At 43.5% G+C, this 25,553-nt stretch overlaps 1 protein-coding gene across 1 annotated transcript in view; it reads right to left on the minus strand.

The window, feature by feature from the left end:
- The window catches only part of LOC137655748 (protein artemis-like), a 116,809-nt gene that overhangs the window by 83,136 nt on the left and 8,120 nt on the right, over positions 1 to 25,553 (minus strand). Inside the window, 3 exon segments of the mRNA XM_068389811.1 lie at positions 3,961 to 4,047; positions 4,050 to 4,222; positions 9,195 to 9,447. Of these exon segments, the coding sequence (XP_068245912.1) occupies positions 3,961 to 4,047; positions 4,050 to 4,222; positions 9,195 to 9,447 (513 nt within the window).

Raw genomic sequence — 25,553 nt, forward strand, 5'->3', positions numbered from 1 at the left:
TGTGTGAGGAGGCCAAAAGGTTGGGACAAAATCTATGCCTCTCCAAGAGCCAGAAGAGGCTGGAGGTGCAGACTTAGAAATCAAAGTTGCTAACGACTTCTTCCAGGCCAACTTCAGGTAAGTCGTAGCTGACGTTCTAGTAGGTGCCTTTGAAAGGCTCTTAACCCCTTCGCTACGACGAAGTCGTTATACGTCAAAAACATACTCGGTGATACAGACAGTGAGGTCTGGATACATCATTATTGTTATTAATATTACCATTACTATTTTCATTACATTTCTGTATAATGTAAAGTCCATTACTGTATTACTGATAGGTAGTTTTATACCTTTCAACGGCTATTTATCGTGGAATTATTACAGAATAACATAATCACTTCAATATATATAAAGTTTTTTAAACTTTAAACCACAGTACTTTACCATTATTTAGAGAAAATTATATAAAAAAATTTCTGAAAAATTCTATAATCACTTCACAATGAATAGAAAAAATATTTCAGTTGTTTAGAGTGAAATACAATATAAAATAAAGCAAACATTTGAAAAATTTATTCTGTAATCAGCACTAAAACAAATAAACATGAAATGTAAGTTATTAGTATATCAGAAGGTCACAAATCTCGTATATAGCCTGAGTTGCGGATCTGTGGCCTGAAGGGGTTAAAGGTGACTGTCCGATGGAAGAAGGAGTTCCCACTCATCTTCCCCCTTCTCTACTATGTTATCTACTTTGTTGGATGGAAAAAGGCTTGGGTTCCTGCAACAGCAAGTTCCTCAGTGCTAGGGTCCCCTTGACTAATTTGCCTAAGAAACTTAGCAACTACTTTATCCTTCCAATGAGTGAGTACCCAGTTAGCTCATAAGATGTCTTGACTGGTTTGCTTAGAAAGTCATGGCTTTATTACCAAGTAAAACCATGCGAGTGAACCTCTTATTCTCCTCGTTTGCCAAATCCTGAGAAGTAGCCTAATAAGCAACACCTCCCAACCATTGGTCTTAACCAGCCAGTTGCCTAGAGGCTCGCCATGGAGGTGGCTTCCATCGTAGCAGACTGGGACGCTGGGAACACATTTCCTTCCGTCTAGCCTCTCGACAAAATTTCCGGGAGTCAGGGTCAGCATCAACTGGTAGTGGAGAAGGGTTGGAAACCAACCTTGGGATTCTACAGTCTCTCTTGACAGGGCAGTGTGGGAAGACAAATTTGCTTGAGTGACTCAAGTGTAGCGAGTTTCTCAGACCAGAGATCTGGGAATCTACGCTATCTAGAGCCCCTTGAGGAAGGTCTGACCAGAGCAATTCAAAGGCAGGCCTTGAACCCCGAGAAGCACCAAAGCATTGATCGACGGTTATCCTGCTCTTGACTGGTGCTCTAGTTGTCTCTTCAAGGTCACTGAACTCTAGAATGATAAACAAGACCTTGACAAACATAGATTCCATCTCAAGATTTTCTGTCTCCACCGGTGCTGGTCCAGGGTAGGTATTGAAGGATCAGTGATATCTTTGGACTCCTCCTCTCTATGGAGAGGGGAGGTCCTGTCGCCATCTGGTGGTAGCTCTTGTGGTTTCACCTGTTTCCTCTTGGGGCTCAAGATAGAACCTGGTTGGTACAAAGAAGCTGGAATGACAGCAAGAGGATTTGATTCCTATGCGACCCGTGTGATGCACTTCGCCATCACGTGTCTTGGGTAACAAGGCAGAGGCCTGTATCACTGACAGACTCACAGGAGAATACAAGAAGCGGACGGGTGTGTCCTCGAGTAGTTTGCCAACAAAAGACGTGGAGTCTCTATGATGGTCCGATGAAGTGTACTTAAATAGGGGACAATCTCCTCCTCAATCTTTCCTGCAAATGAAAAAGACTTTCTTTCTCTATATCCAAAATAGAATACCAAGGTGAAGGGAGTCCTCTAGCTGAAACATCTGGGTGCTTAAGACCTCAAGCAATGGGAAGAGGAGAACAAACGTCATCTGGAGGCTTGAACCTCTAATTCACTTGAGGCCTATCTGAATGTCCATTCCAAAAGAGTCAAGTCCCTGTCTCTCCTTGGACTCTTGAGTTCTATCGTGTGAAGAATGTCTGTGTGGAGTACTTCTTAATGAATATTCCCACATGGAACAAACATAAGAAAACTATTCATGCAAAGATTTAGAGCACGACCAGCCACTAAGAAAAAGAGTTTAAAGTCAACTGAAGACTCTGCACAGGAGGACCTCAAACATGAAGATTTTATATGAGGGAGCCTTGAGTGTGGAGCCTTGGCGCTTGAAATACTAGCTTACGGGAAGCGTAACTATGGGAAGATATGAGTGAATCCCTAGCGTGTGCATAGCTCACTCGTGAAAAACCTGCACAGGAGAAATTTTGTACGAATGGAAATTTTGCATCTGTAGACTTTACACACGGGTCTTGGCACGTGCAGATTTAACAAGTGAAGTTCAGGTGTCTAAATGTAGCTCGGCATGACAGCAATTGCGTGCATGGAGGAGATCATACGCATGAAAAAGATTATAAAAGTGGGAATTTTTGTGCACATGAAGAGGATCGATGTACAAAAACCTTCCCAAGATGATCATACATGTGGAGGTCTTCGTACCAGTGGATCTTACCGACTCTGATGTCTTTCCTCACGTCGAAGGTCTTGTTCAGGTCTTTTTTTATCCTCTGCATTGAATTGGCCTGCAGCAGGAGTAGAAGTGCCAGTTCCTCAAACTACTTCATCTTCCTAAATGTTGGTGAGAGTTAATGAAGAGGAATCCTCAACTGTCAAGTGAGGGGGGATTGGAAGAAGTCTGATAAAACTTTGTAAAGATGGTCTTCCTTGTCTTTGGAGGTTGGGCAGCAGCTGAAGACTCAGCAGCAGAGGACGAGGTCAAAGGTACAAGCTGGGAGGGAAGGAGGGCGAGGTCGTTTCTTCTCCTTGCCAGAAGTCATCAACGAGGATTTCTAAGCTGGCAGCAACGACACTACACAAGGGGAAGATCGATGATCTTCTCTTTCGCTGACCGGAACTGGTTGATGGATGCCACATCTAGATCCTCCCTCCGTCGGAGGGGTGGCAGACAGGGAAGGCAAAACAACAGAAGTCCTGGGGGTCGTAGCTCGGCTAAGACCTTCAGCAACACTTCTGCGGACAGAACACTCTCAATGCTCTGAAAACGTCATTGTCAGCTACTACAGCAGTGGGTTAACTTCAAGGAGAAGGGCGGGGAATATCACTTTATCTGGGGGGAAATTGATAAAAATTGCCTTACCTGAAGCTTGCCCAAAGAGCAGATTGGAGTAACCTTCCTTCTTAGATTTTCCTCCAGAGGACTCAGCTCTAGAGGAAGTCAAAAGAAGGTGTAACAGTTCGAGCACTGGAAGGGGAGAAGCATGACCCACAAGACCTCTTCAGTTTGGCAGAAGACCCAGAAGCCGACGAATTCAATCTTTCTTCCTGCCGAATACAGACCACTGCAAGACGCCCATGACCTGCACTCATTACAGTGGGGGCTACTGCAAACTGTCATGAGCCCTGCAAAATAGGACAGAATGGAGATCCACATCACGCCAACTAACCTGCCTTAATTGCGGTCAGGTTTACCTTAAACAGGGAGCACCCCATGACTACATGTGGATTCTCCACCACAGGCACAGTATCGTAAAAGAAGAAAGTCTTATAAAAAAAGCCGAGTTTTGTTTAACACAGAATACATTCATACTACTGTGCGAATGAAATCAAAGTGACTACTCAGAGTGCTGCAGAGGATACAGGACTTCTAAGGCACCCACCAGTAACCACCAACAACTCGTTATAAATTTAACAGCCAAGTTCCAGATATGATTATTAAAAGCATACTTCAACTAAATGACAATGTTTTGTATTCGTAAAGGAACAAAGCAGAATTTTGTATACATGTAATAAGTTTAACCATCTGGTTGCTAAAAAATACATAAAAACTATTGTCTTTCATTACCTGGACACACCAGATGTAAGAGGTAATTGTTTCCCCTGGCCAACCAGTCTTCAACTAAATCACCAATGGCGGAGCAGCTTTCTTCTCCGTTGGAAAATGCAAAATGTCCCGATGGCAGAAAGTTGTATCTATGTGCAATGAATCTACAGTTTTCACAGTCCCATCTCCATTGTGTAAAGCTCGTATCCTTTCTACATCACCCACACTGGTACGAAAATCACCCGTATACAAAACAGTTCCACCTCGTCCTTCAAACAAAAACCTACAAGAGAATTAAAAAGAAAATAGCATTTAACAAATTCTTCATGACAAGATCAACTTTAAAGTTAAATATTTTAAAAGTAAATTCATTGATCTTTTGAGTCCATTACCGAGAAATCTTGAGCTTAAAAGCATTCAAGATAAATGCACTGCACCTCAATATAAGATTTGTTTTAAAAACTCCATATACAGTATTTGTTATTTTTCAAAAACACTTTCTAAATTGAATGTGAATAAACTGGTTTTAAAGACAAAGGGATATTTTACTGTAGATCTATTATAGCTTAAATATAACCATTTTTGAGTAATTTATATTTTTCCAAACTATACAAACATGACAGGCCACTTAGCCCTCACTTTGACCCTCAGCCTAGGACTTGCTGGGCAGTTGACGAGGAAGTATATCAAAGGACTCAGGTTTACATAGGAAAAATACAAAACTACTTTTCAAATTTATGACTTTTCCTTACATAAATACAAACCCACTTTCCTTTAATAAAATACTTATCCTTAGGCGTAAGGAAGTCCCTATATCATTATCATTATTACTAAGAGCTAAGCTACAACCCTGGTGGAAAAGCAGGATGCTATAAGCCCAAAGGCTTGAACAGGTAAAAATAGCCTACTAAGGAAAGGAAATAAATGAACTACAAGAGAAGTAATGAACAATTTAAATAAAATATCTTAAGAACAGTAATAACATTTAAATACATCTTACATAAATAAAATATGAAGAGAGAATTAGGTCAGCCTGTTCAACATAAAAACATTTGCTGCAAGTTTGAACTACTGAAGTTCCACCGGTTCAACTACCCGATTAGGAAAATCATTCCACAACTTAGTCACAGCTGGAATAAAACTTCTAGAATACTATGTAATATTGAGCCTCATGATGGAGAAGACATGACTATAACCAAACCTGGCTAGTTTACTATTCCAAGAAATGTCCCAAACTCTCTAGTCCTGCACGGGAGTGAAGTAATGACTCCCGTCTACCTCTTAACGACCTGGCCATAAAAATGAGGCAGGTGTTAGGCCAGGTCACTACTAGGAGACTGGTATCAAGGAAGACCTACATCCGTATGGAGGACATGTCAAAATGTATGGGCCTTATGAAAATGTATTGTTCTTTTTTGCAAGAATGGTGAACTGCGGATGACAGTGGCTTCCCTTCCACTACCCTGTTGTTGTTTTTGTCATGTCAGACCCAATGGTGTGTGTCCTAGTAAGATGATGATGACAGTGAGATAGAAAACTTCTCAAAGAAAAAGATTAGAGTAAGAAGAAATAAGGAAAAAGTAGAAGTTCATGAAAGTGACAGCGAAACAAATTAAACTTGGTAAAAAATAATGGGCTTTAAGAATAAGAAATAAGATTCTAATTACAGCTGTAAATCAAAGTGGACAATAAAGGTGACAGATTGAATATTACTTGGTACTTCAATATTGTACAATAGTATCCTATGTGAAACACAATATTGTGTTATTAATTTCTGTAATTCATAGGGTGCCTCATTTATCTGTGGAATAAAACTTTCTATAAAGAGAGAAAACAATAATTGTGTTACGATATACAGTATGTTATACTCTCAGTTCATAGCGTTTAGTGTCTATTCCTATGATATATCTATATTTAGATGTAGGGTGTTAAGAACTTGTTTGTAAATAAGCAAGACATTTAATGTTAAGTTGATTGAAAAGAGGATTCATGATTTTCAATAGTTTAGTTAGTTTAAATAACTTTTTAGTTGCGTTTTTCCCCCATAAGAATCGACTAAAATATGGGCATTACTGCTGATCTACAAAATAGAATTCAAGTCAGTTTAAAGTAATACTTAAGGTGAAACTGTAAATGTATTTGATTTCACACCTGTACTGTATACCGATATACCTAACTTGGTGATGGGAAAGATACCAGTACATACCATATCACCTAACGAATGAAGTTAGAACATACTGTGAATGAAGTTAGAACATACTGTGCTAGTGTCAAAGCAGTGCGTACCAATGTCTGGTCCCAAAGGGACATCTCGCATCACGCAAAACTTTTCTCTCCTGAAAATGAGATCATCAAGGCTGTAGAAAGGAAGGTGGGGCCTTCTGTTCCTTCCAAAAATGCATGAGTTTGGTCTTGAGACAAAATGAGTACAAGAGCACAGGATGTTCTTGTGAGATAAGAGCACATGTAGTTCTCCTGAGATAAGAGCACATATAGTTCTCCTGAGATAAGAGCACAAGTAACATGAGAGAGCACCTGTACTGCGCACCAACATGTATACTCTGTACCACAACTGACTCTCCCTAAAGGAGGGAAACGACAGGAATCACCCATACGCAGTTTTCATAGATTGGTCATCCTAAACATCTTCACAGACTACATGAGGACGAGTGGTAAGGTTCCAGGTCAATGTCCAGTCTTGGAGAGGGATATCATGTGCATATGGTGATCTGGCATGTGCGTAAGCTTCTTGCTCTTGGGAAGCCAGCACATGTGGTACGATCCCTGAAATTATCCGTGAGAATCCAGAATATTATCTGTGGAAAGCCAGCGTGAGGTGATCTAGTTGAATCTTCAGGTAAGTCTAAGGAGTGCTGGAAAATGTAGATCTCAAGTCACTGGCACTACTAAAAGATGAAGGTATCCTTCCAGAAGAAAGTCGTGTGCACGCAGGAGATGCTTCAGGGCAAGTACACAGGGGAAGGTTGAAGGGCACACACAAAGGAGAGTGATCATAACGAGCAAATAAGTAAGAACACATGTGTTCTTAAGTGACAGCTTGTGGAATAGCAAACCAGAGCACTTATGAGGTCTTGCACAGGATAGCTCTCCGGAAGGGACGCAAGAATATCATTGTCTCTCCCATGGAAAGAGAAATGGTAGAAGTCATTTATACCCACCTCTTATCAATTGGTCATTGAACTTCATCATCCAAAAAGGGATAAAAAAGAACGAAGCCTCTACTATCCCGAACCACATTGTGATGCGACGAAGGTGAGACAGAAATTGGGGAGGTACTAGAAGTTCTCCTCCTAGTGGTCACTCAACTGAAGACAACGCTCCAAAGGTGGAAGTTGTCACGGGAACTCAGGTGGTTGGTTAGCGCCTTTTCAGGAACAGGAATACACAGAGGGAAAGAAGGGCGGCCCCCTTCTGCTTCATACTCAGCAGCAGTAAAATCATCTTCGACTGGGCCATATTGAAGTCTAAGGATTGCCAACCTCTTTGGGAATACGATGTCGTCGTTACAGGGCCACACAAGCGAGAGAATATTGGAAACATCCCTGCCTGTAGTTTTGCTAAATGGGAGATCAAGTACGCTCAAACTCAATAGTTTCTTTATTGCCTGCAGCCTTACCATCCTTGTGAGATAAGGATGGGGATTTGGGAGAGCATACAGGTCTACCTGTTGAGTCATCAGCAACCATCGCCTGGCCTTCCTTGGTCCTAGCTTGGGTGCAAAGGGGGCTTGGGCACTGATCATATGGATATATGGTCAGTCTCCTGCTAAGAAATTGTCACTGTCCCTTGCATGTGCCATTCATGAGCAGTCTTTAAACCTTTTAAACCTTTAATGACTGTAGACTTTGCCCTTCCTCCACTGGCTCAGCAAACTCAGACAAGGGAGAGCGCCGTCATAAGCACAATGAAGAAAACCACTCGGAGAAAATCTAACCAGCGAATGGAAAAGGTGCCCCCCGAGAGGCACAGAAACATACTTCCGACTTTGCATTCCCTCCGCCAGCTGCCTTCACGGAACAAGGGAGTGCATCGTTGTCAGCGTAGAGGAGCAAGACCGAAGTCGAGCTCTGGGTCGGCAGCAAGCAGCCATCCCTCCGTCGAACTCACAGGGTGCAAGTAACATCTACTTCAATATGGTGAAGGAGTATCCACACGGAAAACCACTCTCCTGCGTAGTAGGGCCGACCCATTACACTGAGGGAAGTGGGGGAGGCCTCCAGCCAAAGGGTTGTCTGGCATCGAAGGAAAGAGATCGTAAGAAAAGGTTTCTTCTCCCTTGAAGAACACCGGCACTATGCCGTCTTCAAAACAGGAACATTCACACCTGTGAAAAGTTAACAAAAAATAATGAAAAAAATAGTCAAAAACCAGTCTAAAAGGGATGAGTTGTGGAGAGAGACGAACATCCACTCACCACCGAGTTAAAGTAAAAGTGACTATAAAACACAGGTGTGTGTGTTTGTGTGGGAGGAGGGTAGCTGGTACTACCACCCTACACCCCCACCAACTAGCAGTGGGGTACTTACATCTCGCTAAAAGGCTTATGGCTAATCTTCCAGCGTCGCCAAAAGTATACCCCTAATATAGAGCAAAAGGGTTTGTATTCAGTGTCGGAACAGAATAATTTTTTATTTAAATTATTAGAATTAGCAAAAGAAATATGAGGAAAAGTTTCTAAACAAGATCAAGGAAAACTATCAGAAAAGACCAAAAACCTAATAAAGAAAAATTGGGACAGAGGGTAAAATCCAAGATAGATGAAACAGAATTAGCAGAACTATCCAAACCAATAAACAAACTAAAATATCCAAGACATTTTTTAACACAAACCAAAATTGAGGAAACGCTAAAAGGAAAAAGCATCTAATTGATGAAAAGACAACACGGAACAGGGTGCCAACAGATGTTTACTTTAAAGGATGAAAATGGAAATATCAAAAATAGAAATGGCGTGATAAAAATCGCAGAGGATTTCAGTACAGTACACTGCTATACAATACTGATTCAAGAAGTAACTTTGCTGCAAATGATTTGTTCCTGCAAAGAAAACTTTACTTGTAACTTCAAGCATAAATCACCATGATGGTACCATGTCTATTGGGAGTATTTGCTTTAAATGTTTAAAAGTATACATCTGGAGATCATCTCAGACAGATAGTGATCTATGATCAATGAGGCTGTTATGAAGACATACATAAAAGATTAAGAGAAATGATCTAACTCCTACAACTTACATAACAGAACCAGGACAGTGCCCTGCAGGTATCAGAGTAACACACAGCTGGTGACTGGCTTCCTCAGCTACATTAGGCACAGTGATTTTTACTGGTTCCTCAGGTGGAAGCGGTCTAACATATGGGTCAAGAGGTCGGTGTCTGATAGACGCCTGCAGAAAACGAGCGGTGATATGAGAGCAGTACAAATACACGCCACTATTGCTCTCAAGATGATCCAAGAACTGAGGAGAGCTAAGCCCAATCATATGATCTGTAAGTATAAATAAAATCAGATTAATTTACAGGACATGTATAACTATTTGTGATAAAATAAAAGCAAGCAACCAATTCAAATTAAGAAAACCACATTTATAAATTAATGATGTGCATACATTAAGGTACTTTTTGTTAATTTCTTTGATCCTCTGCTTTTCTCATCTTATGAATACTTCTTACATACTATATGGTCTACATGCTACATAAACATGTCATTCATTTCAAAAAATTCAACCTCAATATTTACACTTTACTTCCATAAAATAGATTGCCTCAACAATTCCTCCACATATTCCCACCACAGCTTCCAAAGACAATGCAAGGATGTTCCCAGTCTATAGAACACGTCACGTTCCCTCTCTTTTTCAGTTATTATTTAACTCGTCTCTTAAACTTAGCATCATTCAATATACAGTAGTTACCCCTTGAAGTTTGTATGGCTTAGGTAACCAAGACAACTAAAAAAATTTTGGTGTTCAAGGGTCAGATAACTCATCACCAGCCTCACTAACTGACCAGAGCTTACGTACGTTTAAGTAACACGTTGAATTGTTTTCGTCCTTAATAGCTGGAAACTTGGCTGCCAAAAGTTATAGAAAGGTGTCACAAGATAAAAGCAGGCAGAGGGGAAGCCCAACCTCTTGTCGGGTCAAGGAGTAGCCACTTTGATTTCAAGTCCTTGAGCATACAGGTTTAGCAAACTGGCTCCAGTATTCTAATTCTTTGTTTCTTGTAGACTTGGGGAATTTTGTTGTATGCAAGGGAAATTAAGGAAGAAAAAAGGTTTGACAGTTTTCCCAACAACTGATGCTGAGTTTTGTACAACTTGCCAATACAGTACACACTTGTTCCTACTTAACAGCATTATTATTGCTGTTTGTCTTCATAACTTAGAGTGAGACATCAATGCATGCCATCGACAGAAGACGTTCAAGTTGCTCCCTCTCCTCTGCCACACAGCTGGTTGGAGAGATAGGGCTCTGCTCTTATTTTCCCTTTTTTGAAAAAATAATCCAATAAGACCAAACGATAGGATTTGCATATTTGTGACTCTACCATTTCTCTCCCTGAGGGAGTTAATGTGTTGCTCAAGAGTCCCAGTGACTTCTTTACCACAGGCAATGAATAAAATAATGATGAGATAGCACTTCATCTATTGATGGGTGCCCACATGTCCTTTAGGATGTGAGAAGGATTTTCTTACCTTAAGGTATTGGTGGCCGAAGTGGTAACGTCCCTGGCTGGTGAACGCCAGACTGAGGTTAGAGTCACGCTCAAACTCATTAGTTTCTTTGGTCGCTCCAACCTCACCCTCTTGTGAGCTAAGGATGGGGGGCTTGAGGGAGCCTATAGGTCTATCTGCTGAGCAATCAGCAGCCATTACTTGGCCCTCCTTGGTCCTAGCTTGGGTGGAGAGGGAGCTTGGGCACTAATCATATGTATATATGGTCAGTCTCTAAGGCATTGTTATGCTTGATAAGGCAATGTCACTGTCCCTTGCCTCTGCCATTCATGAGTGGCCTTTAAACCTTTGTCCAGAATTCCAAGGAATTGCAGAAGAACCTAGTTCTCCAAGGGATCCTTCTTCACCTGATTAGAAGAGATGTAATTTTACATCTTTTGAGGATGAACATGCTCACCGCTCTGAGTTTCATATGGAAACCTAGAAGCCTGATGAGAGTGCTACTGTTCATGCTTGCACTTCTGAGGATTCTTCCCCTCGATGCACCTACCAGCACACCCAAGTGCTGACCTGCCTATATTGTGATGAAGCTTAAGTCTTTCTTCTTTCTGCTGATACTGCAGCCACTTTAGAAGGTCAGAGCGCACTGGATAATGGGCATAGAGTACCTTGTCACACCAACACACTTAAACTAAGACTAATCCAATGATTGGGCTACTGCTTATGCTCGTGCATGTTTCCCTGTGTGCGTTGCGCTCCACAGACTTTGAACGTTCACCTGATCATAAATGCCATCACTTGTCATTGTGACCAGCTGCAAGGCATTCACCTATCTTTGAATTGGCAAACTATGGTGCAGCACTAGCTCATACTTGCACCCCAGATACAGGAAGCTCAGCAGTGAGTGTGCAATCATTAACATAATTGGTTCGGCAAATGAAGCATACGCCTTGATGCTGGAAGTTATTCCAATAGACCAAAGCACTCGAGGACACACTTGTGCTTATAGCTCCAAGAAGACGTTCACTCATTAATGTACGTTCTGACGACGAGTCACCTGCGGGACCAATTTCTCACCTCTACGTTCACCTTCTTTTGAGAATACCCATTCACCTTCTAATTATGCAAGAAACTTCATATTTCTACACTCGTCAGAATGTTTCAAGCAGTACAGTATACAGCAAAACTCGTGATACCCGAATTCAGTGATTTTTCCATAAAAAGTCCTAACTAGCAACTCTTACTTTCTTCACATTCCCAATGAAACTTGGCTCCATCAACAAAGCATTTTGAAACTTCACTCAATAAAAGATACCATTCATTAAGCATGATTTTAGAGAATTATTGCTACATTTTTTCACCAAAATATCAGTTAGATCATTATGGAAAAATTGACCGAATATTCTTTATGATAAAAATGAAATAAAAGTAATTACTTAATGAGCCTGACTTTTAGCCACCATAGCAATACATTTAAGGTAATGAACGTATCGGAGATGTACTTGTGGGAGGAGTCTAACCAGACATCAACAGGCAGTGCACTGTCGCGGTGACACGCACAGTCTCACAAGGAACATCTACTTGTCTAATCATTTACCAAACATGATTGGAGCTACCCAACCATGACCAGAAACTATAACTCTAGTTGAGCGGTATTTCACCAAATTTAAAAAAAAATACAACCAATCGACTAAGCAACTGTGTATATATGGTTAAAACGATACAAAGAAGGAGAAGGATTGAAAAGCCATTCTTGGAATGGGAGACCCCCACTAAACAACCGCAGAAGGAAACAAAGAGTTAACTCATTTTTATAACCAAGCATTCATTTTCATAGTCCTTTTCTGTTTGCAATAGTACACAAGCCAAGCTAATGCTTATCATTTTGGAATAATATTATTATATCTCTCGCCCTCCCTCCCACTGTGTGTATGTGTGTGTGTGTGTATGAGGTTCTACTAACCTAGCTTGAATGATGACTATGATATTCTTCTCATTTTTCTTAATGTTGCAAACAGTCAACTCGACGCTGCAATGCCATTTGACTGCCGCGAAACTTCGGCTTTAATTCAACAAGGTGAGAAGTTTCACCTTCTCATCTATGGTCAGCATCTTCCTTTGATGCTTAGGCTCACTACCAGAGGCCATAAAAGGAGCAAGGCATTTGGGGGGCATCGTAATGATTGAAACAAAAATAAGATGATACTAAAACTTCACTAACTGCAGGAACCCAAATTACTGTAATGCAATATAAACACAACTGACGTGCATTCACAAGAAGCTATAAGGCGAGATATGTACTGTGAGGTGACACTGTGCTCCATGACCAATCAGCAGCCAGGATAGAAATCACTAAACTCTCATTAGTTGACTCCCGCCTCTCAGCCAATAACGGGCCGTGAAGATGTCGAGTGAGTACAGACAAAGCAGTATTTCATGACCAGTTGTTTATCAGAATTTACACTTTTTCTGTATCACAGAACTGTGCAATTTAGCAGAAAATATGCGAGACTAAACATAAATACTGTATATTAAAAAACATGAGCTGCAATGTAGTGTGGGAATACTATCCTGAAATTCTCTTTGCAATTGGTCTGAAAAAGCTTCACACCTAGATGAAGTCCAGGTGTGAAGAGGAAGCAATGGAATCGCTTGATGAAAATCTTCACGTGTGGTTATGTAGGTAGATAGGGAAGTGGAGAGAGCTCCCTCGGTGCCTCTGTGAGCAGATGCTAAAGGTCCTGGAACCATTCTGCATGTTGCCACAACGGAGCTACTAGGGTCATCGAGAGGTCTTGCAATGCCCTAACCTTACTAGTAGAAGGGGGGAAAGCATATATGCCTAGTTCGTCCCACCGATGTTGGAAGGTGTCGTGCCAAAATGCCTGGGGGTCCAGTACTGGAAAGCAGTACCCTGGAAGCTTCCAGTTTAGAGACATCGCAAACAGGCTGATCATTGTTGAACACCACGGTCAAAACTTTGTTGGCTATCTCGTTTTCAAGGCCATTCGGAACCTACTAACTGATGCCTACTGCTCAGATTGCCAGCCAGCACATTCTTCTTGCGTGGAATGAAACAGGTTGATAGGGCTACCAAATTGTCTTCCGTCCATCTGAGGATTTCTACAGCTGGATGGCAAAGGTTCTGTTGAGGAAGTACCTCCTTGTTTGTTAATGTTACACTACCATGGTGTTGTCACTCAACAGTACCACAGATTGCCCTGAGAGGAGCTGATGGAATTGGTTGAGGATTAGAAAGGGTGCCCTCATTGCCAGGAGGTTTATGTGGCACTGTTGCTCAGCTTTTGACCAAAACCCGGATGCCATTTGGTGCAATAGGTAAGGAGGCCCCTTCTTTTGATGCATCTGAGAGGAGCAACAATTCTGGGGGCAGAGAGAAAACGTCCTCCCCTGAGCAAACTGGTGTCTGACACCCACTAACTCAGGACTCACTTCTGTTCTGACTGTATCAGCAGCAAGGTGTTCGGAGGGTCGAAGTGCTGAGACCAAAAGGTTATCAGCTGCCACTGTAGAAAGAGAATGCGTAGGGCAGTTTCTCCAAGGAGGTTAGGTGTTCCAGAAGCCCCTGCCAAAAAACTAATGGCAAAGTGTCCTGCAAGAGAAAGTGGGGAGCCACCAGTTTCCTTCTCTCTACTCATTCCTCGGTTGGGAAGATTGCATAGTTTGGTCTTGATCCTCATTCCTCAATATACCGTCTTTTGTGAAGATTGCACGGATGACTTCTCATAATTTACCACAATCCCCAGATTATTATTATTATCATCATTACTTGCTAAGCTACATCCCTAGTTGGAAAAGCAGGATGCTATAAGCCCAGGGGCTCCAACAGGGAAAATAGCTCAGTGGGGAAAGGTAATAAGTAAATAAACTACAAGAGAAATAATTAACAATTAAAGTAAAATAGGTTAAGAACAGTACAACACTAAAACAGATATTTCATATAAAAACTAAAAAATTGAAAAGAGTAAGAGAAGCAAGATAGAAAAATGTGCATGAGTGTACCCTCAAGCAAGAGAATTCCATCCCAAGACAGCGAGGAGCTGGAACTGCAAGCATTCGCCAAACTCTTTCGATCCCAAGCTCTGAAGAGCACGAACTGGGCATGGACGAATCCAATTACTGCCGGACGAATCCCCTTGGGAGGGAAAACAACCAAGCAAAAGCAGTTTCCCCCGCTCGCGGAATAGGCGACCAACCCGTTGCCGCTACCGTCAATTCTCCCCACAAGAGGAAAGATTGCTGGACAATGGCTGGTGGAAGGTAACTCTCCCAAAGAAAAGAAAGTTGCCCGACGCCTGGAGGCAGACCTTCGGGCAGCGTTTTCTGCTTCCTGTCAACGAGTTGTGTTCATAGTGAAGGTCAGCATCAAGAGCTGCCTGTGATACGTAGCCGAAGCTAGTTTCTGGCTTCACCCCTGAGGGATTCCCCCCCCCCAACTGGAAACCCCAAAGAGAACCAATCTGCAACTACTCTCGTTCCTATGCCGGAGCTGTAGAAACAAAGGTGAGCAGAAGCAGAATGTGATGCAGTAAACTAACACCCTCTGTAACCATTCAGTTTTCAGAATGACAAAAAAAATTCAGTTTTCAGAATGACAAAATGAATTCAATTTTCAAAATAAAACTAATTCAGTTTTCAGGAAAAAAAATCAGTTTTCAGGATGACAAAATAAAATGAGCTTTCGAAATGACAAAGGAATTCAGATTTGGGAATGATAAAATTAATTCAGTTTTTGGGATGACAAAATTAAATCATTCATTTTTTGGGATGACAAAATTAATTCATTTTTGAGACGAAAAAAAATAGTTTCAGTTTTCGGGATGATAAAGTAAATTTAGTTTTAGGGATGACAATGAATTCAGTTTTTGGGATGATAATATATTCAGTTTTCAAATAGACAAAATTAATCCAGTTTTTGGTATGACAAATTAATCCAATTTTTGGTATGACAAATTAATCCAATTTTTGGTATGACAAATTAATCCAGTTTTCTGGTGGACAAAATCAATTCAGTTTTCAGGATGACAAAATGAATTTAGTTCTTGGAATGAAAAGAGGTATTCAGTTTCCAGGATCACAAAATTAATTATTTTCTAGGATAATAAATTTAATTGTTTTTGGGCTGACAAAATTAATTCAGTTTTCAGAATGACAATATGAATTAATTTGTGTAATGACAAAATAAATTTAGTTTTCAGAATAACAAAATTAATTCAGTTTTAAGAATTACAAAATGAATAGTTTTGGAATGACAAAATTAATTCAGTTTTTGGAATGACAAAATGAATTCAGTTTTTGGAATGACAAAATGAACTCAGCTTTTGGGATTATATAATTAATTAATTCACTTTTATGCATGACAAAATGAATTCAAAAATTTCAGAAAGACAAAATTATTCAGTTTTTAGGATGACCAAATCAATTCAGTTCTTCAATGACAAATTGAATTCAGCTTATTGAATGACAAGATTAATTCACTTTTTGTGATTATAAAATTAATTAAATTTTCAGAATGATAAAACTATTTCACTTTTTTGGGCAAATTAATTCAGTTTCTGGAATGGCAAAATGAATTCAGTTTTCAGAATGATGAAATGATTCAGTTTTTGGAATGACAAAATTAATTCAATTGTCCGGATGACAAAATTAATTCCGTTTTTGGGATGATCTAATGAATTATATTTTTGGAATGAAAATTTTTTAACTTTTGGGAAAATGAAAATGAATTCAGATTTCAGAATGACAAAAATTAATTCAGTTTTCAGAATGACAAAAATTAATTCAGTTTTTGGAAAATGAAAAGTAATTCAATTTTCAGAATTGCAAAAGGATTCACGTTTTGTGATGACAAATTGAATTCAGTTTTCTTAATGACAGAATTTCAGCTTTCAAAATGACAAAACAAATTCAGTTTTTGGAAAGACAAACTTAATTCAGTTTTTGGAATGAAAACACAAATTCAGTTTTAGGAATTACAAATTTAATTCAAGTTTAGGAATGACAAAATTAATTCAGTTTATGGAATGACAAAATTAATTCAGTTTTTGGAAAGACAAATTTAATTGTTTTTGGAATGACAAAATTAATTCAGATTTGGAATGACAAAATGATTTCAGCTTTCAGAATGACAAAATCAAGATTTTGGAATAACAAAACTACTTCCCTTTTTGGAAAATTAAAATAAATTCAATTTCTGGAATAGCAAAATTAATTGTCTTCAGAATGACATGATTCAATTTTTGGAATGACAAAATGAATTGTTTTTAGAATGACAAAAAGAATTCAGTTTGTGGAATGACAAAATGAGTTCAGTTTAGGTAACAAAATTAATTCAGCTTTTGGAATGACCAAATGAATTCAATTCCTGGAATGACCAAATTAATCCAGCTTTTGGAATGACAAAATAAATTCATTTTTCTGGATAATGAAATTAATTCGATTTTCAGCATGAAAAAATTAATTTAGTTTTTAAATGACAAAATTAATTCAGATTCTGGAATGACAGTCTCAATGCTCCCACTATTTACATAGGACCAACAAAATTCGCCCTCCAAAACTGGCTAGTTGCGACAGTGCGGTTTAGATATCAATGTTCTTCAATGGGGTCCTTCACACGCTTGTACGGTTTAGAATACTTAAGAAGTTTATGGCTCCCTCCAGGTGACAGGTTTTCTCCCATGCAGTAGTAGTGATTCAGCTGTTGCAGAGGGTAGTACGCATTCCTTTTCTGCTGCTACTTTTCAGTTGTTTTATTATCATTATTATACACCGTACTAAAGGTACATTAAACGTAATAAAATCATGATTATCAGAACAATTGTTTTCTTTTACTTATATATTGAGTGAGAGAGAGAGAGAGAGAGAGAGAGAGAGAGAGAGAGAGAGAGCCTTACCTTATTGCCTTATTTTTTGTTTGGGTTCCCCCAGGTCCCTCAGTGTGAGGCACCTCGTATATCCACCAGAGAGTTGCTAATGCATCTTCCGGTGTATTTTGCATCTTCCAGTCTTGGATGGTCTGGGATGCATCTTAGGTATTTATCGAGCTTATTCTTAAACACATCTACGCTCACTCCTGATATGTTTCTTAGATGAGCTGGCAGCACATTAAATAGTCGCTGCATTATCGATGCTGGTGCGTAGTGGATTAATGTCCTGTGCGCCTTTCTCAGTTTACCTGGAATGCTTTTTGGCACTATTAATCTACCTCGGCTTGCTCTTTCTGATATTTTAAGCTCCATGATGTTTTCAGCAATTCCTTCTATTTGCTTCCATGCTTGTATTATCATGTAGCGTTCTCTTCTCCTTTCTAGACTGTATAGTTTTAAAAATTGCAGTCTTTCCCAGTAGTCAAGGTCCTTAACTTCTTCTATTCTAGCAGTATAGGACCTTTGTACACTCTCTATTTGCGCAATATCCTTTTGGTAGTGTGGGTACCATATCACATTGCAGTACTCGAGTGTACTACGCACATAAGTTTTGTAAAGCATAATCATGTGTTCAGCTTTTCTTGTTTTAAAGTGTCTGAATAACATTCCCATTTTTGCTTTACATTTAGCCAACAGTGTTGCTATTTGGTCGTTGCATAACATATTCCTATTTAAAATTACACCAAGGTCTTTAATTGCTTCCTTGTTTGTGATTGTCTCATTATTGGGTCCCTTGTATGCATACACCATTCCTTCTCTGTTTCCATAATTTATTGATTCGTATTTATCGGAGTTAAATACCATCCTATTCATCTCCGCCCATTCATATATTTTGTTTAGATCTCTTTGTAGTGAGTTCCTATCTTCATGAGAGAGAGAGAGAGAGAGAGAGAGAGAGAGAGAGAGAGAGAGAGGAGAGAGAGAGAGAGAGAGAGAGAGAGAGAGAGAGTTTTGTGATGAAATCATCATGTTAAAATAAAAAATTTTAAGTAATTTTTATTTTTCCTAACATACTTACCGAGAACTACTTTCTTAGGAGTTACCTGTAACCTCCTCTCTACCGACCAGAGTTTTGTGTAGGGTACCCTCTACCCCGTTTTCTATGGAGGCCTACCCCTGGCATTAAAGAATGTGCCCCGAGGGTAGGCTTATCGCTAGGTCGATGTCCTCCCGGGTCAACAGCTCCAGTAAGTTCTATTGAAGTAGCACAATGCTTGCAAGGGAAGAGAGGCACTCGGGGAAGGAAGGGAGGGCCATTACCCGAAAGTAGTTCTCGGTAAGTATGTTAGGAAAAATAAAAATTACTTAAAATTTTTTATTTGTTCCAACCCGAATACTTACCTCGAACTACTTTCTTAGGAGACTTACACTTTAGGAGGCGGGAGTGCTATTCTGACCCACAGACCCGGTAAGCAGAGGCCAAGAGGCCCAGGAATAACGGTACATACTAGAAAACGGATGAGAGGGTAACTACACAAAGAGCTCACGTTAGTGTCTAAGTACTCACCCTTTGAAAAACTTCTTCTGATGTTGCATCCAGTAGCGTAGTCGTGAAGAATGTGTCATCCAATGGTACAAGTTGGTACTCCCCGATGAGGCTAGGGAGCAACTGGGTAGGATGGAAGGAAAACGCACCTGTGTCTCCCGGTTGCTATCCGTGATCGAGCCTGGGGCTTTTACCGTTACACCACTTGGAGGGCGGAGATGACTGTTCCAATGGAGAAACTGTCCAAGGACTTCCTCGAGTAGTCCTTGAGGTAATGGGCAGTAAAGGTTGATTGGTTCGACCAAGTACCTGCTCAAAGGATCTGACCCACTGCCATGTTTTTCTCAAAGGCTAAGGACGTGCTCAGGCCTCTGATGTCATGAGTTCTGGGGGTGCCTGGCACGGTCATGCCTTCCTCCTTGTAGGCTCTGGCAATAACTTGTCTCAACCAGAAGGAAATGGTGTTCTTGGACACTTGCTTCTTAGTAATACCCGTGGATACGAAGAGGCTCTTGATGCCTGGGCGGAGATGAGCCGTTCTTTCAAGGTATTTTCTAATGGTCCGTACAGGGCATAATTTCAAATCCTCCGAATTACCCGTCCTAGGGATAGCAGGTATTGAGAAACCTTCGAACTTCGGATCCCAGACTGCTGGGTTCTGGGTCTTAGCCACAAAAGAAGGGACGAACTTGAAGGATACTTCTTTCCACCCCTTCGAATGAGAAACGTCATATGACAGCCCATGGATCTCACCCACTCTCTTAGCGGACGCCAAGGCCAGCAAGAAGACGGCCTTGAGAGTGAGATCCCTGTCCACGATATCTTTCAAAGGTTCAAAGGGGGGGCCACACAACATCTTCAGGACCTTAGCTAAGTCCCACTGGGGCACCCTACTCGCCTGTGGGGGGCAAGACTGCTCGAAGCTTTTGACAAGCATCGCTATGTGCCTAGAGGCCCCCAGGTCGATGCCCTTCAGGAGGAAGACTTGGCCTAAGGCGGCCCAAACCCCTTTTATGGCTGGGATTGACATTCCCATCTTGTCTCTGAGAAACACCAGAAAATCTGCTATGTCTGGGACAGAGGCCTTAAGAGGCTTAATGTGCCTCTCAGAGCACCACTTCGTGAAGGAGGCCCACTCAGCCTGGTAGACCGCGGCTGAAGACTTTCTCAGGTATAGCGACATTCTCTTAGCAGTGGATGAAGAATATCCTTCTTTCTTCAGGAGCCGCTCGATAGTCTCCAGGCGTGAAGACGTAGGGAGAGTGGGTTGTCGTGGAGCCTGAGAAAATGAGGTTGATGCAGAAGATCTGACCTGTCGGGCAGAGGCCACGGTGGTTGACTCGCCAGGTCTTTTAGGTCTGCGAACCACTCTCTCTCCGGCCACCAGGGTGCTACCAAAGTCATCTTTAGGTTTCGGGCTGTCCTTACTCTGTTGAGCACCTGCCTTATCAACGTGAAAGGGGGAAAAGCGTATACGTCTAGATTGTCCCACTTGTGCTGAAAGGCGTCTTCTAAGGCTGCTTTCGGGTCTGGTACAGAACAATATACGGGGAGTTGGGCGTTGAGTTTTGTTGCAAAGAGGTCCATCACCGGGGAACCCCAACGTTGGATGATGAGCTTGGCTACTTCTGGAAGGAGGGACCATTCTGTCCCTACTATCTGGCCCACTCTGCTGAGACCATCGGCCAGCACGTTTTTCTTCCCGGGAATTAACCTCGCTAACAACACCACTTGGTTCTCTTCTGCCCAATCTAGAATTTTTATGGTGAGATCGCACAACTCCTTCGACTTCAAGCCTCCTTGCTTCTTTATGTATGCTACTACCATGGCGTTGTCGCACATCAACGCCACGGTGTTTCCCTTTAGAAGATCTGCGAAGTGTAGGCAAGCCTTCTGGACTGCCTTCAACTCCAGGACATTGATATGGAGTTCCTTTTCTCCGTCCAACCAGGTCCCTCGTGCTGTTTCGTCGAGGAGATGGGCTCCCCACCCTTGGTTGGAGGCGTCTGTGAACAGTAGTAACTCGGGGGGGTCGCTCACGAAGGGCATCCCCTTGAGTGAGTTCGACCGGCAATGCCACCATTCCAGGGAGGGCCTCCTGTTTGGTAGAACTGGGATTAGGACTTGATTTGAGTCCAGTTGGCACCAGAGGTTCTTCAGGTTCCATTGCACGGCTCTGAGCCTTACCCTCCCTTGGGAACTAGTTTCTCCAATGAGACCAGGTGACCTATCAGTTTCTGCCAGTCTTTCGCTCTCCTGGGACGCCCCGACAGGAACGGCCGAATGATTTTCATGAGGTTGTTTATTCTGTCTCCCGAAGGGAAGGCTTTTCCCAGAATGGTATCTAACGTCATTCCCAAGTAGGTCATTCTAGTGGATGGGGATAGGTTTGATTTCTCCGGGTTGATTACGATGCCCAGATCCTTGCAAAACTGGAAGAGTTTCATCCCTTGTTCCTCCAAGAGGCCCTTCGAGGAGGAAAGAAGCAACCAGTCGTCCAGGTATCGGATGAGGCGAATGCCTCGTTCGTGAGCCCACACTGAGACAGTCGTGAAGACTCTTGTGAACACCTGGGACAATCCGAAGCAAAGGGTCTTGAATTGCAGGATCTGGGAACCTCATTTCACACGGAGAAACTTTCGACTCGAGGGGTGGACCGGAATTTGGAAGTAGGCATCCTTGAGGTCTATGGTCATCATGTAATCTTTCTCCCTCAAGGACAGCAGGACTGATTTCGGAGTGTCCATTTTGAAGTCTGTCTTCTTGATGAACTTGTTGAGAGCCGACAGATCTATAACCGGCCTCCACCCCCCCCCCCCCCCCTCCCTTTTTCTACTAGGAACAGACGACTGTAGAAACCCGGGCCTGGGAGAAGAATTTCTTCCATGGCGCCCTTCTCTAACATGGAGGACAGCTCCTCTTGAAGGGCGGTCTTCTTCAACGGGTCTTTGGGAGCCAGGCATTCCCCCCGGCTGGCCGGGATAAGAGGGGTGGTTCTGCTAAGAACGGTAGTCTGTAGCCCTCCTTTAGTACAGACACTGTCCAAGGCTCCGCTCCGTGAGCCTTCCATGCTTGCCAATGTAGTCTGAGGCATCCCCCAACCCGAGGCTTGGGCGGGGATAGGGGGCCTACCACTATCTCCTTCTGTAGGGGCGACCTGAACGGCCTCTCCTAGAGGCAGAGTAACCTGTTCTGAAGGAGCTTGAGGATGCTGGAGCTACCCTACGGGGGGGCTGAGGCGCTGAAGACCAGGAGGAAGAGGGAGCCTCTCTCCTCGTCGTGCTAGGAGAGGCCTGGGCCGTTGCGGCACTATCTGAGACGGACCTCTTGTAGGGCGGTCTCCTAGAAGGCGTAGGCCTGGGGGTGTTAGAATCTTTCCTCTTCGAGACCTTCTCCATGATGGTCTCTAGTTCTTTCAGGGGAAACAAGGACTCCCCCCACAAGGGTAGGCTCCTCATGGCCCGCGCTTCCCTGTCTGGAACCTTCCGGGACACCTTAGCCAGTACGGTATCTCTTTTGCGGAGTACCCAGTTAGCTGTCAAGGCGAGCGACTGGTACGTTAGAAACTTTAGGGTTTTACCCCCGGAGGTAATAAGTTCCCTCAGGAGGCTCTGCTGGTCAGGGTCCGCGGGGTCGAACGAGGCTTGTACTCCTACTAAGGTGGAAGCCCACCAGTCCAGCCAAGAGGAGACGTTCACCAGATCCCTTGACATTTCTTCCATCATGGAGGCCTCCGATGGAGAAAAACAAACTGGGGCCGAAGAGGCTCTATCCTCTGAGACGCCCTGACCCAGGATGTCAAGGGAAGATTCCACTTTACAGCGGCCTGGGCGACGCCCCTCTGGCACATACACTTTGCCCTGAGGCTTGAGGCCCTGGAGCAATTTTGAGGAACTCTGGGTTTTGGGGGCCTCGGCATTACTAGCCACCACTTTGTCCACATACTCTTGCCCTAGGACCAGATCTCGGGCTAGAGGAAGCGCTAGAGACGTCTTAGGTTGGGTAGGGGTCTGCATTATCCGTAACAGGCTTGACCTCCAGTAGTCTTCGTCCGTAGCTGCAGGTTCCTCAATCTTATGGTGCCTCCTGATAAGGCCAATCACCCTCCTATAGGCCGAGTCCTCCGTTGGGGAACCCTCCCTCCCGTCAGCCGAGGTCTCGGCTTGAGACCGGGGAGCTGGGTTGCCGGGCACACCGACCGGACGTCTAGATCTTGGAGTCAGGGGTGCCGTCCTACCGAGGTACTGGACTTCATCGGCGGGGACGTCCGCACCAGGGGCCTGGGTTAATGCAGGCACCGCCGACTCAGCGGGGACTCTCGTCCGCTCAAGGGCTCTGGGTGACGAGGACGCGGTTCCCGTGGGCTGACCCGACAGCGGGAACTGTTCCTTCCGACCCGAAGGCCGCACCAGCTGGGCTGGTTCGGCCAGGCTGCCCGAAAAGAAGCGCGTTTCCCCCCGCTGGGCGGGGTGAACCGGAGGCTTCGAGGACTTACGCCTACCTGTAGAGTCCTTCTTGCGAGCTTGGTTGCGAGGGTCAAGGCCGTGTTTAGAGGAAGGTATCCTCGGCGAGAACTCCCTGGACCGGCGGTCCGGGGAACAAGGTACTCTTGACTCCCGGGGTACGAAGACCCAATCGCCATCAGGAGACCTACTCCTCCTGTACTTACGCGCTGGGGAGCGGGAGCGCGACCTAGAACGGGAACGCCTGCTCCTGGACCGCTCTCTCCGACGACGATGTTTTCTCCTGGCTTCTTCCCCCGACGAGTAATAATCTTCTGACGAACCCAACGACACTGTACTTATCGTATGGCGGGCGGTAGCGGGGACTGCGAGGGACTTAACTCGTTGAGTGCCCGAGGTCGACGGTTGAAGGAAATCTTCGGGGACTTCCGTGAGAGGGGCCGGGAACGGTCCATGACGCTCCATGCTAGGAAGCCAGGGGTCCAGGCCCTCTTCCATTCGTAACGGGGACCTACCCGGTGTCTTCGGAAGCTTCCAACCGAAGGCATCACTCCCCGTAGACCGTAACTTATTTTGGTTGTCGCCGCCTACCGAAGACCCTGAAGCACAGGCCCACGAGGGCGGCGAAGACACAAACACAGCGTTACTACCCCACAAGGGGTCATCGGAGGACACGTGCCCCCCGAGCACAAGGGCCGACTCTCCGGACGCACTACTGGGTTCTTCACTAGCCCTAGAAGGACCCGCAACTGCCACTGCACCTTCATTAGACTCTTGGGGAAGACTGCTTTGTTCCTTCTCCACGACAGACTTACCTCGGCCCCTACTCTGTGTAGGGGACGGCGAAACAGAGGCCCCGTCGGACCGCTCACTGGGTGATGGTAGCGGCGAAGTAACGCTAGCTTTTCTGGGGGAACGTTTCGCCGATTTCCTCTTTTTAGTACCGTAACGTACCCACTGGATATCACTCCAACCTACACACTCGAGGCACGTATCTGCTGACGAACAAACCCTTCCCCTACAGGAGGAGCAAAGGGAGTGGGGGTCCACTTCAGGCTCGGAGAGGAACGCTCCACACGATTTACCGGCTCTAGGCCCAGGACAACGGCGGATTTGCTCCATAATGCACACACGCAAGACACAAGCACGAAGGGAATCAAGGAATACACTGGGTAAGCACAAGGGTGGAAGGTGAACACACAGGAACAGTACACAGGAAACACAAGTTACCACGCGGGGAACACGTGGGACACACAGAACGCACACAAAGGATCGATAGAGAACGAGGGCGGCGTGTTGACACGTCGCGACCAGAGAACTTACTGGAGCTGTTGACCCGGGCGGACATCGACCTAGCGATAAGCCTACCCTCGGGGCACATTCTTTAATGCCTCCATAGAAAACGGGGTAGAGGGTACCCTACACAAAACTCTGGTCGGTAGAGAGGAGGTTACAGGTAACTACTAAGAATGTAGTTCGAGGTAAGTATTCGTGTTGGAACAAATGAAAAATTCGTAGATAATTTGTATTTTTCCTAACTATACAAACCTTAGCTATTTAATATGGCCATTACTTTCGGCGTAGCTGAAATGACGAGCCATTTGAATTTTAACGAGGGATTACTACCCCCTCGCTAGAGCCACTCTCCCCCCCCCCACCTGTGAATACTTCACTTTCATTGGAGGTAGGACTTCCCGGGGGACAGGGCTGGCGGGCAAGTTTGATTAAATAGCTAAGGTTTGTATAGTTAGGAAAAATACAAATTATCTACGAATTTGTCATTTGTTCCGTAACTGAAATACAAACCATGCTATTTAATATGGGTGACTCAACCCTTAGGTAGGGTGGTAAGTCCCAGCCATATTGGCTTTTGGCTTTTTGCCTGGGGACTCAGTGTCTGAGTGTGTTAGTACTCAAAGATAAGGAGTCCCCGCACCTCGCAAGTGCCTTGCTCTGTAAGGACTGCGGCCTACGTAAGCTTGTGTGTGAAGGAATGAAGTGTGACTCGTCCTAGGAAGTTGA

Source organism: Palaemon carinicauda, chromosome 16, assembly GCF_036898095.1.
Source record: "Palaemon carinicauda isolate YSFRI2023 chromosome 16, ASM3689809v2, whole genome shotgun sequence".
NCBI lineage: Eukaryota > Metazoa > Arthropoda > Malacostraca > Decapoda > Palaemonidae > Palaemon > Palaemon carinicauda.